This window comes from Vipera berus (assembly GCF_964194415.1).
Source record: "Vipera berus genome assembly, chromosome: 4".
Taxonomy (NCBI): Eukaryota; Metazoa; Chordata; class Lepidosauria; order Squamata; family Viperidae; genus Vipera; species Vipera berus.
Window position 1 is genome coordinate 15773626 of NC_138206.1, and position 18629 is coordinate 15792254.

The 18629-nt window shown below is 38.4% G+C and overlaps 1 protein-coding gene across 1 annotated transcript in view; it reads left to right on the forward strand.

Annotated features, from left to right (window-relative positions):
* Positions 1 to 11892, forward strand: part of CNTN5 (contactin 5) — a gene marked incomplete at both ends in the record, with an annotated part of 277925 nt that extends 266033 nt beyond the window's left edge. The window contains 5 exons of the mRNA XM_081327707.1: positions 760 to 869; positions 6657 to 6843; positions 7206 to 7315; positions 10576 to 10744; positions 11789 to 11892. Of these exons, the coding sequence (XP_081183833.1) occupies positions 760 to 869; positions 6657 to 6843; positions 7206 to 7315; positions 10576 to 10744; positions 11789 to 11892 (680 nt within the window). The remainder of the gene's footprint in view (positions 1 to 759; positions 870 to 6656; positions 6844 to 7205; positions 7316 to 10575; positions 10745 to 11788) is intronic.
* Between the last annotated feature and the right edge of the window lie 6737 nt (positions 11893 to 18629).

Genomic DNA, 18629 nt, shown 5'->3' on the forward strand with positions numbered 1-18629 from the left:
CATAAGTCACTTTTTCAGTGCTGTTGTAACTTTGAATGGTCACTAAATGAATTGTTGTAAGTCGAGGACTAGCTGTATGTACCTTATCTCAAGATCAAGGAGAACATCTTACTTTGCTCTCCTCCAAGACATGCCATCCCAAATTTGTTATCATTTCTCCACCAGCATTCAGTCAGTTCAAGATCCTGTTCCACAAAATTTAGATTTTTCTGTAGCTTTCTGTCTTCTTCGTGTTTGATGGTTCTCACAATAAAAAAACTGTAAATAGAACAAAATATTGAAGTCTGCAGAACTAATGGAAAGACAAACAGTATTTTCTGCCTACATTCTTCAGAACATAATAACAGAATGTTAATAAAAGCCCTTTGTTATATGTATTCCTTTTTGTGATTACATTAATGCATTTTATTGCAGGCTGCTGCGAACACCTTTTTGCTGAAATGTGGGATAAAAATATTGCATTGTTTCTACAACCCAACAATAAATCATCTCAACCACACTGTGCCCACCATAGTGTTGCTAGCTTCCAAGAAATATGCATAAGAAGAGATTGCTAGCATCAGAATTCCAGATAGGTGAATGGCATGAAGATGATGAGATATAATGTAAAGAAAAACAATTGGGTTTTAGAGCATTACGTTTTTTATGCTCAGGACAGCTAAGAAGTTTTATCCTTACCAATATTAGAAGAATAATCTACTTGTCTAGATGCAAATTGCTTTGGCCAAACATTATTATTTTGATTCTTCTTTGCTGCAGAACCAAGTGCTGCTCCTACTGATGTCAAGGCTACAGGACTGTCTGTATCAGAGATTCTTGTTGCGTGGAGTCACAACAAAGACAGCCTAGGAAGACCTCAGGGATTTGAGGTATGAATATAAAATATAATCTGGGTTGTCTGAATGGCACCGGGGGGGCGCTACTTTTCTCCCTGATCTGCTAAAAGCATTGTTTGAAATAAGATTTAAATCTTTAGAAAATATTGGTAGCAAAGGAGACCAAATAATTCAGTCAGGATTGGATTACCCATTATACTATGGCATTTAATCCCTAGGTTGTTAGGCATAACTTTTATATCTCCTAGTCTTTCTCATGCAAGCATATTATCAACAAGGTGGTTTCCTGTGGGTTTTCCAAACATTTTTTGCTATCCAAATTTGCTCCCTTTCACCTGAAAAATAGGTGTTGCACTTTGACTGATTTTAGAAGCAGCCTGGAGAATGGCGGTGGTTTTCTTTTTACGCAACCCACATAACAAGGCGCATGGCTTGAGGGACCACCTTACCCTACTGGGATTGGCCCATCCCACTCGTGCCAGGAGAGGAGGCATGTTGCGGGTCCCATCAGCCGGATTATTCCAGCTGGCAGGGTCCAGGAAAAGGGCCTTCTCTGATGTTGCTCCTGGCCTCTGGAACCATTTGCTCCCTGAGGTGATGTTTGGCCCCAGTCCACTCAACCTTTTGTAAGGGCCTAAAGACCTGGCTCTGCTGTTTGGCTTCCAGTTGGGAAAAAGAGCAGGGGAACTGGTTGATCGAGGAAAAAACAGATCCCAACTCCTTCTGCTCCACCCCCACTCTGATCTGTCATCAGATTTTAATGTTTAGTTTTAATTTAATTTCATCATCATTCTAGCCATTGTCTACCCACTGCAGGATGAAGGCCTCTTCTGCATGTTTCCAACCAATACAGTCTTGAGCTTTCCTTTGCCACTTGGACCCACAACACTTGCTGAAATTTATTTATGTTTTAATGTATTGTATAAATACATTTTGGTGACTTGTAAGCCACCCAGAGTTACCTTGTGGTAACATGGGCGGCCAATAAATTTTATTAATAAATAAATAAATGGCTTAAACTGAAGACTTGGTAAGATAGATAAGATAACCTTTATTGTCATTTTTTTTTCTGTGAGCACACTGACCCACATTAAAACAAATGAAATTCTGTTACTTGTTCTCAAAAGACAGCATATTTAATACTTCTTTTGGGAAAAACCTTCAGAGCATAGCAACGTTGAAGAGGAAGGATTTACTGCAATTTACAGTAAATCTTTTTCTCTAGAAAGTTCATAGTTCCAACCACTGTAAAGAATTTAGGGCAGGAAGGGAACTGAAAAGCTAGGGAATTACAGACTGTTTTTTTGTAACCTGATTTTAACTCCATTACTCACTCTTGCTAAGTTTCTACCAGCTTGTATCTAACTTTTTGAGTCTAACACGATTTGCCTTACAATAGCTTCACGCCAGTGTTTCATGTAATATCATCAAAACAAGCAATAAATAAAATTATTTATTTATTGGCAGACCTGGCTCTGCCAATTGGCCTGAGGTCCAAATGGGGGAGTTCCATGTTGGAGGTGGCTGCTGGATTGATGGCAGATTCCACTTCCCCCATCCCTTGCTTCTACTCTCTACCCAGCCATCTTTCTTTCTTGGTAATCATACAGTTGCATTTCTTTTTCATTGTTTATTTTATTGTTCTGTTATCTATTACTCCTTTTCTCTTCAAACTCTTTTCATTTTTTTTCATTTTTATTGTAGTAGCCCCCCCTCGCAAGATAGGCACCAAATAAATTTAATAAACAACTCAATAAAAGATTCCTATGCAGGTTGATTTGACACAGGGCACTATGTGTCCCTGGTGTCAATGCTGCAAACATTGACATGTTTTTGCACTGACAATATAAGAGACAGCCTGTTACTTTTAACTGTTTCGCTTTGAATCCCTGGGTGGGGGGGAATGTCAACCGGATGTTTTGAGAAGATAAGAAAAGCCCGCGTACAGAATGGGAAGTGAAACTTCGTATGTAAAACTAATAGGATAATGTGAATTATGACGTGTAAATAAGGGCGGGAATTGTGTATGTTACGATGGGTTTGGGGGGGAGGAGATTTCAGATTCTGGCATCCCTCCATGAGTGCCGATATTTCATTTCATTATTAAGACTTTTTAGATAAACAATGCCTGCTTTTTGCTTGAACTGTCTCATTTATCGGAACCATGACACCTGGACTTATGCTGGCAAAGCAAAGTAGGATGATCTTTTGCTTTTGCTCTCCCTCTCTGGTCTTTTTCTTAGTTTGAGTAAGAGACAAGCAGCATGAACTCCAAGATTGGCAAAGGGATACTAGACTAGAGCATCTCTGAAAACAGGACGTTCTGGAAGTTGCAATTTGAATATGTCTGGGAAGCACCAGATCAAGCAGGAATATGGGAATGTGAGACCTGTTGAATTCCTGCAGAACCACTTTAAAAATTAGGGTTATCCATAATAGGGCCAAAAAAAAGTCAAGATGATGTTTGCAAATGCACAGCCAAATCCCACCCTTTCTGAAGTGCGCTGCACGTGTGCTACACATAAGGAATGGGAGTATCACAGCCACCCCTCAACATTTTTGATACCCTCTTGCAGATAGCCATCTTGAATTTTTTTGACCTGAGCTGAGCTTCCAGTGACAGCTTCTCTGCAGTTTTCTCGGTCACATTACTGAAATGGTTTCCATTACAGCATTCTTAATTTAGCAAAGACTAGTCTTATTTAAAGGTGTGGTTTAGGTAGAGTCCTAAATAATGTAGTGACAGCTGTATTGCATGCACATGATAGGACTCACACTGAAATAAGAGTTTTTCTTGTTGCACTACACAGACATAGAGACAAACCCTGCATAACATCTAGTACAAAGAGAGTACCTGCACTGAATGACTTAGAAGGGAGATGTTCTGTATTCATATGTTGCAAGCATATAATCCCAAGAGCAGGAGAAGCTCAGAAAAGGCACACTGACAGCCAGACTTGTAAACATCAAAAACTATTTCAGCCTTGTGTGGAAAGGAAGAGAAGGTATTCCAGAGAGAGGGGTTTTTCCCCTGAATTACACTCAACAGAAACCAGTTCCCTCTCAGAGTAACACAAATCAAATCCTTTTCCCTTCTCTCTGTCCCTCAGCGATGCTGGTTCAGTATGATTAGACCTCTACAATGTTTCCTCAGGTGTTCTGTCATCTCCAATTTATTACACGGATGAAGAGCTTTACTCTTCTGCGCACTATGGTTGACAGGGAAGGAAATATTGTTTCTGTCATTTCCTCACTGAATTCAGTCAAAGAGGGCGAAGGATGAATAGTAGATTTCTTTGAAGACCTACCAGTGTGGGCTACCCTTGAGACTTTGAATTTGCTTTGGAATTCCTGACTGCTCTCATTCTGATTCATCCTTATTTACTGGCTACCTACTTTATGCAGGAGGCAGCAGCGAAAGCATTATAAATGACAGAAATAACAGAACGTAGAAGGCAGAAGAGTAGGGATGAGGTGTAGTGCTTAGAATGGTGAGCTAAAACTGCAGTTTTGTGTCACCACTCAGTTTACTCAGCAGTTTATTTTCTAACATAGTTGGGTATGGTGGAATGTAGTCTGGGGTCCCAAGGGGAGGGGTTGCTTCCCAGAGGCAAAGAAGCAGCAATGCTTAGAAAGTCCAGTGGGCAGGAAGAAGATCAAGATGGCCCCAGACGTTCATATAGATAGGCAGGAAGTTAGATTGATTAAAGATAGATAGAAAGATAGATAGAAAGATAGATAGATAGATAGATAATAGATAGATAGATAGATAGATAGATAGATAGATAGATAGATAGATAGATAGATAGATAGATGATAGATAGATAGATAGATAGATAGATAGATAGATAGATAGATAGATAGATAGATAGATAGATACAGGGCTTTTTTTGTCATAGAACACCCAGAACAGAGTTCCGGCACCTTTTTTGGATAGAACCTTGTAGGGTAGGCAAGGCGGGTTGTATGACGAGTGTGAGTTCTGGCACTTTTTTTTTTTTACAAAAAAAGCACTGGATAGACAGACAGACAGACAAGAGAGATGCAGATAGTTGCTTCACTGTGATAATATTCTGTTTATAGGTGAAGAGCAATAAAGGAAACTAAAGTAACTCCATGTGTCATTCTTGAGCCCTGACACCAGTCTTGACAGACTGAAGCAACTATCTGCATAATTACAGATATTCTACATGAGCTGCTAGGGAGGGGCTGTCTTGATCCTCTTCCTGCCTACCAAACTTTCCAAACTCTGTTGTCTTTTTGCCCTCTGGAAATCAGCCTCTCCCCCCTGGGACTTCAGACTACATTCCACCATATCAGGTAATGAAATATCTGCAAGCAAACAACCAAGCTCAAAGACTACCAAAGACTTCACTAGGTATTTTCTCTCAATCTAATCTAGGGGAAAAACCCCAAACTCAAGAGCATCTGATCTATGACTTCTTCAAATTAGATACGAGAATAATTTGGAAAACCACTGCCAGGGAATCATAACATGTAATGTAAGGAAGCAAAAGTGGCATTATATTTCAGTGGATCCTGGCCATACATTATACATTCTTCCTGCAAGCTAGTAGATGGTGGTAGTCACCATTTTGAATTTCCCATTGATGTTAAGTTATCTGAAGTATGAAATGATGAACATTCAATTCCTACCTTCCACTTATAATATCGGCCAGGAAAAGATGCTGATAGCTGCAGAATCATTCCTAGGGGTAGCACAGGCAAAATTTAACCCCTCATAAACCTTCCTGAGGCAGATGAGCCCAGTTTAGCTATATCAGATGTTGACATAAGACTTGTGTTCCTCCTTTATATTTTGTGCAGGCATTGTGGGGGTAAATGAAGAGGGGAGCAATGCATCTCACTCTGAATTAATTGAAGGAAGAACAGACCAAATGTAATTAAATAAATTAATGTTGGCTTGATATAGGAGACTCATCTTCAAGATCACATTCAGCCATGAAACTCCCCAGTGTATAGTAAAGTCACTGATAAATGCCTTCCTTCTTCATGACAACCAATAAGAACTGATTTCCAATACTGAAATGATTTTTATTCATTCAAAAGGCTTTTCATAAAATTTGGGAGTCTTATTTCAGGTTGTACACAGCTTTTGGACAACGGCTGGTAGTTTTTACCAATCAATAGTCTTCTCTTGCATAGACCTGCTTTCAAAAAAAAGCACTGGAAGAAATTATCCAATATAATTAGGTTAGTTTTGATTCCACTCTGTAGAATTGGGTACAGATTTTAAATCAGTCAGCTTTGAATGCTCCTTGCTATAAGTGAAATCTTGCCTTATTAAATCTTATTCATTTGGATCTGTCTGTCTGTCTGTCTGTCTGTCTGTCTGTCTGTCTGTCTGTCTATCTATCTTTCTATCTATCTATCTTCCCAACCTTATCTTCTAGATATGTTTGGAGTACAACTTTCTGATTCTGAGCATATCTGTACAGAAGATACAAAAAGATGGGGGGGAAACTGTTTACAGTGAAGATCAACGACTAATAGTCCCTGAATAAAAATAAATTATTTGAGAAATTCCATCCAATTCCCTTCTGTTGTCAATTTGGATAGACAAATGTCAATAGTGAGGATGGCAACCATGAACTAGTCATGCAAATTCACCACTGTCAACATTTACTTCATGATCAATTGTCAGTTTCATCAAAAAAACCAAAAGTTCCTCCTAACACTGAGGATCTATTTTAAAGATCATTATATGGTAACGTAGGCTAAAAATAGTAGGAGTAACCCTAAGTGCGAAGGGGCCTTTTACAAATGATCTCTACTCAACCCATTGTCTTTCTTTGGCAGGTTGGCTACTGGAAAGATACAGAACAAGAAGAAGCAGAGGAGAAGGCCAGGTCAGAAGGGAATGAGTCATCTGTCATTCTCACAGGGCTAGAAGGCAACACCCTGTACCACGTGAGAGTGAAGGCATACAACTCAGCAGGCTATGGACCACCAAGCAACACTGTCCATGTGGCCACTAAGAAATCTCGTAGGCTACCAATTTTTGCCTTCCAATTCTCCTTTTTCTCCTTTTAGTTTAGCTACATATCAAACAGAAAGACCAAGAAAGGGACTCCTGACTTGTTGTTAGCATAATCCATAACCCCACTCCAAGAGAGATGCATTCTTTTAAAAAGAGTATAGTTATTATTGTTATTCATGAAAGACAAAAAAAATTATCTTTCTGGAAAACAAAGCTACGTGGAACAGCAAAAGGAAATGTAACAATCCATTGGTAGTTACTAAATTTGGAGCACGTGATTCAATTTTCTTCTTTCCTACCCCTGCCCCCCCCAGCTTTTGAGAAAGTTCTTCAAAATGCTCTAACATTTTCTTTTCTTTTTTTTTCAGCACCTAGTCAAGCACCAAACATTATGTGGGTTCAGGATGGTCCCCATGTTTCCTTAGGATGGGAGCCTGTAAAGCCTTTAGCTAACGAGTCCGATGTCATGGGATACAAGGTCAGTTTGTCAGATTTACTAACCATCTCCCTCTCTGATTTTCCCCCATCCTTTTCTTTTCTTTTAGCAAAAATGCTTAGGATTACAACATCATCACTATTTCACATTTGAGGGGTTCCAGAAGAATGCATGCCTAGAAAACTACTGGCATTGCACAGATGGGAATGGTCATACTGACAGGGTTTGTGCAGAATATCTCCTGAGCCAACAAGGAGAATGCACAGAAGAAGTGGTACTGAGAGTAGTCAGGTTTTGCACAGCAACCACACTGATACACTGAGGCGTGTAAAAAAAGAAAAACTTTACTTTTAGGAGTAGCACAAGTCAAGAATAAACAGTCCAGGTCATACACGGGTACAGAGAAGATAATAACAGTTCAAGAGTTATCCAATACAAAGTCATCTTACCAGTCCAAAAGTCAAAATCCCAGTTCTTCGGGTTTAGCAAACAGTAGCAAAACCACAATCAACAATAATCAGCAAGCAACATAACAAAGTAACTAACACAGAGAGAAGCTATGTCTCTAGCTCCCTCTTATGGCCATTGAATGAACACAGCGTTGGCCAATCATTACACATTTAAAGGGATACAATACATTACAAATCATGGCTTATATATTGCCAACCCAACCAGTTAGGCTGTAATCATATGACTAATACATACAATAGTGGTATGGGGATAGGGGCAAGCTAAGTGAATGTGGGGCCCAGTGGCCTAGTGATTAAGATACTGGGCTTGATCTGAAGGTTGGCAAGTACCGTGTGTCAGAGTGAGCTCCCATTCTTGTCCCAGCTCCTGCCAACCTAGCAGTTCTAAAACATGCAAATGCAAGTAGATAAATAGGTACCACTTCTGTGGGAAGGTAACCGCATTATGTACACCTTGACATATAGTCATGCTGGTCACATAACCACAGAAATGTCTTTGGACACTGCTGTCTCTGTCAGCTAGAAAGCAGAGATAAGAATCAGATGTGACTGGACAGGAAAAGCCGTTACCTTTTTTTATGTGAATGTGAAGGCCAGCCCTGGAAAAATTCTAAAAGAATACTTCTGAACTGATTCTGAATGGGGGGAAAATGCAAACATTGTGAGAAAAGTCTAGTATTATCATTTTGTGGTTGTGAAATATATGTTTTTGTGAAAAGCAAGTCTCTAAACCTTTGGGACTAATGGCTACCTTTAGAATTTTGAAAGTATCGTACAAGAACTCCCTTAAAACTGTTCCAATCAGCAGAGATGACCAATCAAAAACTTTCATTTTATCAAAACATGTTTCCTACCAGCCCCTTTGGCCACACAAAATGTTATCTATCACCTGCTGTTTTATTTCTGAGCAAGTTCTGGAGCAACCTGAAGGCAAGACAAGAAGAAATGGATGGAAACTAATCAAAGAGAGAAGCTTCCTAGTTTTATTGACAACTATTAGTTAGGTCAGAGTCTTCTTTATGATATAGCCTTACATCTAAGCAGAATATCAAATCTTATCTTTAATGAAGAATTTAATACTGGATTTTTGTTCAATGTTTATTAACAAAGATATATGTCAACCAAACAAGAAAATGGAATTTTTCCCCATCGGTTTACTCAGGATATTTTCATTTAAAATATACTTTGGCAACTTCATCTACATGCATCAAAACTTTGATTTCTATTAAGAGAACATGAGGGTGCAATCTTATTCCCTACTCTTTCTTCCCCTGAACAACTCATATCCATCAATGTCTCAGCTTCTAACAAATCCTGTCCTCCCAATGCAGACTGTTAGGACTATGTCTATTGCCTAACTGGTTGGGTTGGCAATGTATAAACCAAGACTGTATGGTTGCAGTTAAAGCTGTAATGTATACCTTTAATAGTGAATGCACTGCACTATACTTTCTGCTGATTGGTCAGCAATGTCCCTAATGGCCATAAGAGGGAGCTAGAGACACGGCTTCTCTCTCTGTTACAATTCATGTCTCTCTGCTATTGATTACTGTTTGTCGTGGTTTGCTTTGCTACTGTATGCAGAACCTGAAGAACTGTGATTAATGTGTTTTGACTTACTGCCTGGTAAGACGACTCTGTAGTGGATAATCCTTGGACTGTTGCTATCGGCTATACTTTAAGTATCTGTGTATGACCTGGACTGTTTCTTGGACTGTGCTATTACTTTATCCTACAAGTAAACTCTTTACACAACTCAGTGTATCTGTGTGGTTGCTGTACACAATTCATAGTCTCACAATCCTGTTTTTCCGTGCAAACTCTTGTGGCTCTGCACATCCTTTTCACAGACAATTTTCATTGCAACACGGACTGTGAACAAAGCAGCAACTTTTACTTGACGGAGAAACTAAAACTGAATGGAATTTGTGACTATATTTTGCATAGACCGATCCTCAACCAGGGACTATAAACAGGGCAACATGTGCTGCTTGATGTTGTTAACACTACCCCATCTGGCATTAATTGGAGCAGACTGCAGCAAAAGCCATACCAACACTTCAATTTGACAATATTTGCAGTAAGATTTAAGAAAATGCAGGAGCCAAGGATGTCATAAATGCCATTTAGGCCATAAATGCCATTAAAATTAGTATTTTTTTATAGAGAAGAAATGCAAACATAGAGATTTGTTATGATTGTGTTGGGGATATGCAGCAATCTGTGCTCAAAACATCTGTTCATTATTATTGTTATTATTATTTTTAAAAAGGGCCCTTTGCAAGATTTCAACTTTCTTGAATTGCTGGAAATGGTTATTGGGCGACATAAAAAATATTATATATATTCAGTATTATTTATTTTTTTTATTTTCTGACACTTCTGTTAAAATATTTGAAAGGGAGAGCATTTGTTTTTCCTGGGACCATTATTTTTCTTTAATCTCCAAGGCAGCAAGAGGGATAGTAGTGGTAGGGTGATTAAACTAAAACCCAGTTTGTTTATTTGCTTTGCTTCAGAGTTTGAGAAGGGAAAAGTTATTTAGAAACCACACATATCTCTTTGGCTTTTTAATTTGCATGCATAGATAGATAGATAGATATACATATATACATATACATATACATATACATATACATATACATATACATATACATATACATATACATATACATATATATATATATATATATATATATATATATATATATATATATATATATATATATATATCCTAAGTTATAAGTGTCTATTCTGTTGTTATTTTCCTGAATTTGAATTAAGATACTGATTGAATACTAGAGTTCTACAGTTCTCCCTGTTCTCCAACAGGTCTTGTTTAGGCAAGAAGGACACACAAATAGCCAAGTAATTGAAACCCAGAAAACATCTGCAGTGGTGCTTCTCCCTGACGTAGGTGTTTATATCATAGAAGTCTGTGCAGTGAGTGAAGGAGGAGACGGCACACCAAGCAGCCAAATCAGGATACCATCTTTTTCAGGTAAGATAATTATGACAATTAGGTAATTACATTCTTAGTCTGCTACCATACTTAGACCTTAGAGAGCAGGGATCTTCAAACTTGGCCCTTTTATGACTTGTGGACTTCAACTCCCAGAATTCCTCAGCCAGCGTGCCTGTCTGAGGAATTCTGGGAGTTGAAGTCCACAAGTCATAAAAGGGCCAAGTTTAAAGACCCCTGTTATAGAGTGTAAGGCTATAAAACTGAATTCTCTGTGTATTTCTACTAATGACCAATCAGACTTGATATACTGTTAATACAGTAAGTTTAGATGTTCTTAGTATTTCCAGTGTCAAGCTCTACATCACAGGCTATTCATCACAGGTTGTCATCTTGATACTGGCATGTTAGGATTGAAGTCTTAAAGATGCTTTTTTTTCCTTCAAAAGGCAACTGGACTGTTTTTTTTCTTGAGGAAAATATTTTGCTTCTCATCCAAGAAGCTTCATCAGTTCTGGCTAAGAACTGAGAACTTCTCAGCCAAGAAGCTGTTTTCCTCAAGAAAAATCAGTCTAGTTGCCTTTTGAAGAAGAAAAAATAAAAGCACCTTTGAGACAACTATAACCTAGATCAGGGGTCTTCAAACGTGGCCCTTTTATGACTTGTGGATTTCAATTCCCAGAATTCCTCAGCCAGCTGAGGAATTCTGGGAGTTGAAGTCCACAAGTCATAAAAGGGCCAAGTTTGAAGACCCCTGACCTAGATGCCTAGAATCTCCATGGACAGTTAGGGTTGAAGGCCATTAGAATAGAACTTTTTCATAGGAGTGATGGTGTAATTATTGTTACTGCAGTCATAGGGCTGGTGGCTAGGATTATTGTCTTGTTGTACTTATGTTTTGTGGGCTATTGTTTTACTTGATTGTTTCATCTTTGTAATGTTAGTGTATTTTGATGTTCTCAGTAAACCGCCATGAATCTGTCTGATCCAGAAACAGAGGAATATAATAAATAAGTATAACCAAGAGTACCATTTTCAAAATGTTATAGTAATTAATTCTTTTTTTTTCTTGTTTTGTTTCAGGTGGAAAAGTCACAAATTCTCAATCCAGGCTAAATGCTTTCACCACTTCTTCATCAACTGTAACATTTCTGTTGGTATTGATGGTCCCTTCAACGTCATGGTGAAGGAAGAAGAAAGAAGACCTTTCTCATTTCTCTGGTTGCTTTAGCATGGTAACACCAACGGATGGAGTTCCACAACCAGAGAGAAAGCAGAAGGCTAATGATCAAAGGAATCTCAAAGGTGCTTCTTCAAAAGGCAACTGGACTATTTTTTTTTCCTGAGGAAGAAAACGTTTCGCTTCTCGCCAAAGAAGCTTCATCTATTCTTGGATGAGAAGCTCAACGTCTTCTTTTTCTTCCTCAGGAAAGAAATAGTTCAGTTGCCTTTTGAAAAAGCACCTTTGACGACTGAGAATCTCCACACACATATCAAAGGAATGTTTCAGAAATGCAGCCTAGTGCACCAAGAAGAATATTGCAGGCAGGAAATAACACAAAAATAATCCACCAGGTGTCTTCTCTTTGATTTCCATAAATGTCCTCTTTGGGGGTAGGGGATGTTTTTGCCCAATAGAAAATATGCAGATTCTTTGATATAAACTTTTGTAAACCAATGGGAATTACATCAGATTTTATTTACCTTTTTAACTGTATCCATATTAGCTTGCATCAGTCTTATACCCTTAGTAAATTAAATGACTGAAACAGTGCATCCATTTGGTTTGCACTGTCAAGGATTTTAACGATTTTATGAAAAAAATAAATTATTTGGATTCTAGCGAATTATCCTTCCCCTTCTCAGAAGGCTGAGTTTTGTTTTACTTTTTTACTTATCAAGAGAAAAATGCCATGATGTGACCTGGTTTCAAAAATGACTATAGCTAATGTTGCCTTTAAGAAAAGAAAAAAAAACAACCACCATGTAATTATAATCTTTGGTATGGTACAGTAATTTTTCCTCTGTTTTCTTCTCCGTTTGTATTCTCCAAGCACACCATAAGGCACTTTTCCAGATCGAAGCAAATCTGAAATATACTGAACTGAGAATAAAACTGAGGCCTCTCGTTTTGTACTAGATATTGTCCACTACAATAAAGGAGAAAAATTGCTTATTTTTAAAAGCATAACTATACATGATAGGGAGCGCAGATGTTACTGAAATCATTGTTGGACACTTAATCTGAGTCTTCAGCAATTGCTAACTGCAAGTATGAAATTAACGAAGAGAGACAAAGCTGTCTTCCCCAAACAGCATTCTGTCTTTAGACCTTTATTTTTGTAGTTCATTTTTGTATGGTACTGTACTGTCTATATTTGGTGATTTAGCAAATTGGTATCAATAAGCATTTCAAGATTGGAACAATGTGGTCTTGCCTAGATTGTCCTTCATATGAACCGAGGACATTTTTTTAATGTCCAAAATGAAGAGGATATGGTTGGGCAAATGCTTTTAATGTTCTCAGGCTTAAGAATCAAAGCCTTTAACCTTTCCATATCCAAGGTCTAGCTTCAAAACAACCTGTAGTTGGATCAACTTTTAGTTCTTATCATCATCTCATTATCATCATCCTCCATCACCTCCTTCTCCTTCTCCTCTTCCTTCTCCTGCTCTGCTCTTACCCTCTCCCTAAGTGCCCGTGCATGTTATATTCTTATTTTCTCATACGCAACTACTTCTGTACCAAGGCATTCTATCACGGGCTGAAAAGGGCTCATGAGAAAATGGACAGTGCTAGAGAGAATTTGAACAAATGAATGCTAATATAAAGCTTCCCTGCACATACTTATGAGATCTAGAGGTAGCTTCATTATGCTTTCTTTCCTCCAGAACACGTACTGTAATGGAACTTTACATTACATTCAAGAGAAGCTGAGTTTTTCTCAAACGCAACCCAAATAATTGCATCCTGGGTTGTTTTTTTATAGTGGTCTTCCCTGCTTCCTATCATCTTCAACCATTCTATTCCAAGAGACAGGGTGGGGACACAATGGGGGGGAGCCCTATGGTGTTAAATTAATAAAAGAAATGTACTAGAGAAATATTTTCCCAATGTAGGTTGTGGAAAATATTATTCATAGGCACATAGAGATTTTGCTTTGCATAACCAATAATTTGTATTCACAGCACATTCCCCTGTTACTGGAATTTGCTTCTGAATACACAATAATAGAATTTGAAAGGACCTTGGGTGACTTCTAATTTAAAGCCTGCTCAAGCAAGAGACCTATACCATGGCTGTTTAGCCATTAGAATTTCCAGTGATGGAGTACCCACAACTTCTGGAGGCAAGCCTTTCCACTGATTAGTTGTTCTCATTGCCAGAAAATTTCTCCTTAGTTCTAGCTTGGTTCTCTCCTGGTATAACCTTCCACCTGTTATTTCTTATCTTGCCCTCAAGTGCTTAAGATAATAGGTGGATCACCTCTTCTCTATGACAACCTCTCAAGTATTGGAAGACTGTTATCATATCACCCCTAATTTTTCTCTTTGATAGACGAGACATACACAGTTCTCACAAGTGTTCATTGTCTGCTTTGACCTTCAGTCCCTTAATCATCTTTGTTGCTCTTTTCTGCACTCTTTCTAGAGTCTCAACATCTTTTTTGTATCGTGGTGACCAAAATTGGACACCATATTCCAAGTGTGATCTTACCAGTGCAGTATAAAGTGGTACTAGCACTTCGTGTGATCTTGATACTACCCCTCTTTTGATGCAGCCTAGGACTGCATCGGCTTTTTTTGGCAGCTGCAGCACACTGCTGGCTCATAGTTAAGTGTTGTCCACTAGGACAAGGGTCCCCAACCCCCAGGCCATGGCATGTCAGTAACTGGGCTGCACAAACAAGCAAAGCCCCATCCACGGGATGTAGGCAGCATACAAAAGCATGCCCCTTCCAGTCCACGGAAAAACCTCTCACCATGTAACTGGTCCCTGGTGCCCAAAGGGTTGAGGAGCTCTGCACTAGGACACCAAAATCCCTCTCACTGTTACTGCTGTTGAACCGGCTGTGGCTTTAAAAATATGAAAAGATAAACATCATCAAAGTATATCAGAAGCTTACCACTCCTCCAATGAAAGTTAGATTTTTATATAGAGTCTTTCAAAACTGTCAGATGGGATTAGTGAATGACAATTCCAGACATTATTAGATTATACTAGACCTCTGATGAGATTATTAGAACATCCTAGATCTTACTGCATCCTTCCCAACATGTAGTGGTCACTTAACCATTACCAATAAGAGAATATTTGTACTCAGGGTTGGATTTTGGAGTACTTGGTGCTCTCTGAGTTTGGTTGGTTGTTTGCTTTCATTACCCAACTAGATAACATAATCAGTGCCTTACTTAAACATAACCATCAAACCAGGGCTATGTTGGTAACTTACACATGACTAAAATCTACATATTGTAACATTTACATGGAGATGCACATAATTTGATTGGAAATTACAAAATATAGTGGGGAAGCCTGTGACCACTATATCTATATACCTCCTCAACTTTGCTGCTAATTATTGATGGGCTTTACAGCTACAGCTTTCTAGTTTTCTTAGTATTTAGCAGTAAAGCTCACCTGTATTAGATACCTTTTCAATTAGAAGTTGCTCTTGGAAGAGTGTTCTGAAGATAGGGTGCAGAGTCATTGCTAGTAGTATAAAGCAGCAAATGGATGAGCTATCAGTATCAAGACATAAAACATTATTCCTCTTTAGCTCAAAAGATTTCATTACTATCAGCATAAGGACTTTATCACATATGAGTTTGTGGGGTTTTCTTTTCAAATACTATTAAAAAAACCTGAACTTGCCAGTAAGTTAATTTTAGACAATTAACTTGAGTTCAGAAGGAGGGTTCTTTAGATGGAAACAAGTCAAATCCAGATGGAAACTGGAGCTGTTGAAATCAATGGTATTTAAGTTAAACGTGTGTTACTAAGTCCCATTGACTTCTAGTGTTTAATAGGTCTCAGTACAATCAAGTTGTGCTATCTGGCATGCTTCAATTGTGATCATACAGCCATGTTGCATTTCAGGAGACATCTCCTTTTCTGCTTGTAGTCTTATAGCCTCTGCCCATAAATCATCTCCTAATGACACCCTACTAGAGTTTACCCATCACTATCAGCCACTCATTACGATCAGCCATATGTTTTCTGTTTTGTTTTTTTTCAGAATAATGATGAATGTTGTATTAAAAAGAAAAGCTCTTTAAAGAGAACTAGAATACTTTATAGACATGTTTGGCATTTCATCACCAGCAACATGAACTCAACACACTTCAGCATCCATGTTCATGACCAATAATATTTTGTATTTCTGTCATCAGTAAGCAGACTACCATTATCACAGCAGCAGTTGCCTTGGTTAACATGGTACATCTAAATGGCCATGATTTACTTAACTGCCCTAAAGTCAGCCTCATGTAGGGTCACTACAGATAGACAGGTATATGATATGCCTGGACAGAAGCTAGATTTTGCATCTACGGCCTATTAATAAGCAATGTTATTTTTTAATTATTGCCATATTACCATATTTATTCCTTTATCAAAGAAAATGTCTCCATCTCATGCTCCTAATTGGTTGTTGTCATTGTGGGTTTGTTTACTGCAAACATGAATTCATTCCTTACAGTGTCTTTGGATTGCTGTGTAACAAAACAGTCCAACATAATTAGAAAGACTGTATTTTTGTATAATGTCCTAATAATTGAACGCAATTGGAAGGGAAAAATACAATCTTGGCTTAGAAACCAAAAACAAGGTCCAACTCAAAAATGTTAGAATACTTGTATACAACTTGTATATATTTACTATATATAATGGTATATACTATGTGAAAGACACAGTAAAATACTGGTTCCTGTGTACTGTTCTTGTAACATTAGATCTTTTTAATAAAATATTCTCTTTTTATTGACTTTTATCTTATCTCCTGTCAGATGCTAAATCATGTGGTTTCGTTTCCCCATGTCCAGAACAAAGGCAAATGGAGATTATTTGGGAGAAAATGTTTGAGAGGGTAATCATTCAAGGTGGCTATAAATCTCTGCTACATGTGAATTCTTTATCTGTTTAGGGTGACAACTGATCCAATCATAAGATAACTAGCAACTTTTCCTGAAAACCTGAACAAATAATTTCACATCAGTAGGATCCACTTGGCCCCAAAGATATCTGAACCATTCTTTTCCAAATTGCATCAAGCTTTTAAAAAAAGGAGCCATTCCCATTTTTAATTAAAATAACCATTTTTTTTAGATATGGGGAGTGGGATTGAAGATGCACGTAATTCCCAACTCTTCCCCACCTTCAAAAAAAGCAAGTAATTACATCTTTTTTGAACAACATGTGATGTAGGGAAGATAGTTCAGACTTATGCAAGTTTGAAGACAGAGAATGAAACTCAATGATCATGTCAGAAATGGCCAAGAAAACTATGGTCTTCTTATTCCTCCAAGCAGTTACAAGATGCATACACTGTAATCCCAGGAAAAGATTCAGCTGCAGAGTAATGCTACACAAATTCCCCCATGTCATCCAGGTTGGCAGAAGCTGGGACAAGTAACAGGCGCTCACTCTGTTACGCAGCACTTGGGATTCGACCCGCCAAACTGCCGACCTTCTGATCAACAAGCTCAGCGTCCTAACCCACTGAGCCACCATGTCCCTCTTCTAGGAAGTAGACAAGGGCAAATCACGTTGGAAAAACATTGCCAAGAAAACTGCAGGGTCTAATCCTGGCAGTTGCTAGGAATCAAAAACTGACTCAAACACACACAAACACATACACACACAAACAGAGGAATCACTGAGTGATCAAGTATTTGAACTGAACTTCTGCCAATTTTCAATGGCTGGGAACATGCAAAGGTTACACTAAGCAACCTCAACAACAAAAAGCAAGACATTGGGCTTGACAAGTACTCTGGTGTACGTTTTCATATTAGGAATGCAACTAGAGAAGCTCTCTAGAGTGCCTATACAGTGCTTTGCTCAATAGAGCAAGAAATTCATTCAGTTCCTGCAGTGGCACGCAATGTTATCTATGGCAATGTTTGACTTTGAATGGGGTGCCAGAGGCAGTGATTGGCAATAAATTCTATTCATTTCATTAAATTTAATTAAAGTTGGTTGATATGATTACTCTCCCATCATATATTTAATCATTTTCCTCTCTTGTTACATTAAAAATTACAATTGGTAGCATTGGACAGAGCAGCCAACTAGTAACGCAGTCACAGTTTTAAAACCCTCTGTTCTTGGTTACAGGATTTCTATAGCCAGAGAACAAGTGATGCTGCTCTTCCAGATGCCTGGATAATCTGACACAAATGTTGAGGTAGTCTCTTCAACTGGTTGAGATCTTCCAGTTAATTTACTGAGGGTCTATATTTAGCAGAACAGGTGTTTGTGAATAAAATTGAAGGGTATCTAAACTAAATCCAAATATTTAAGGTCCAACAGAACAAATAAAATGGGTGAAGTTTTGTGCTCGGATATACGTCTTGCATCTTCTGTCCTTATTACACCTCTGCTCCATGAATCTCACTGGCTACTACTCTGCTTCTAAGTGTAGTTCAAGGTGTTGGTTATGACCTTTAAAGCTTTAATGGCATAGTTCCAGACTACCTGATGAACTGCCTGGTTCCACTAAGAAAAGCCTGTCCTAGTCATGCTGGCAGAGAGGGTCTACATTAGATCTCGTCGGTCAAAGAATTCTGTCAGGATCCAGAAGAAGAGCCTTCACTGCTACAGTGCTGGCCCTTTGGAACATCTGACCTCCTAAGGTAAGACCTGCCCCACCCTCTCATCCTTCCACCTAAGATCCTGAAGACCTGGCTTTGCCAGCTGTTC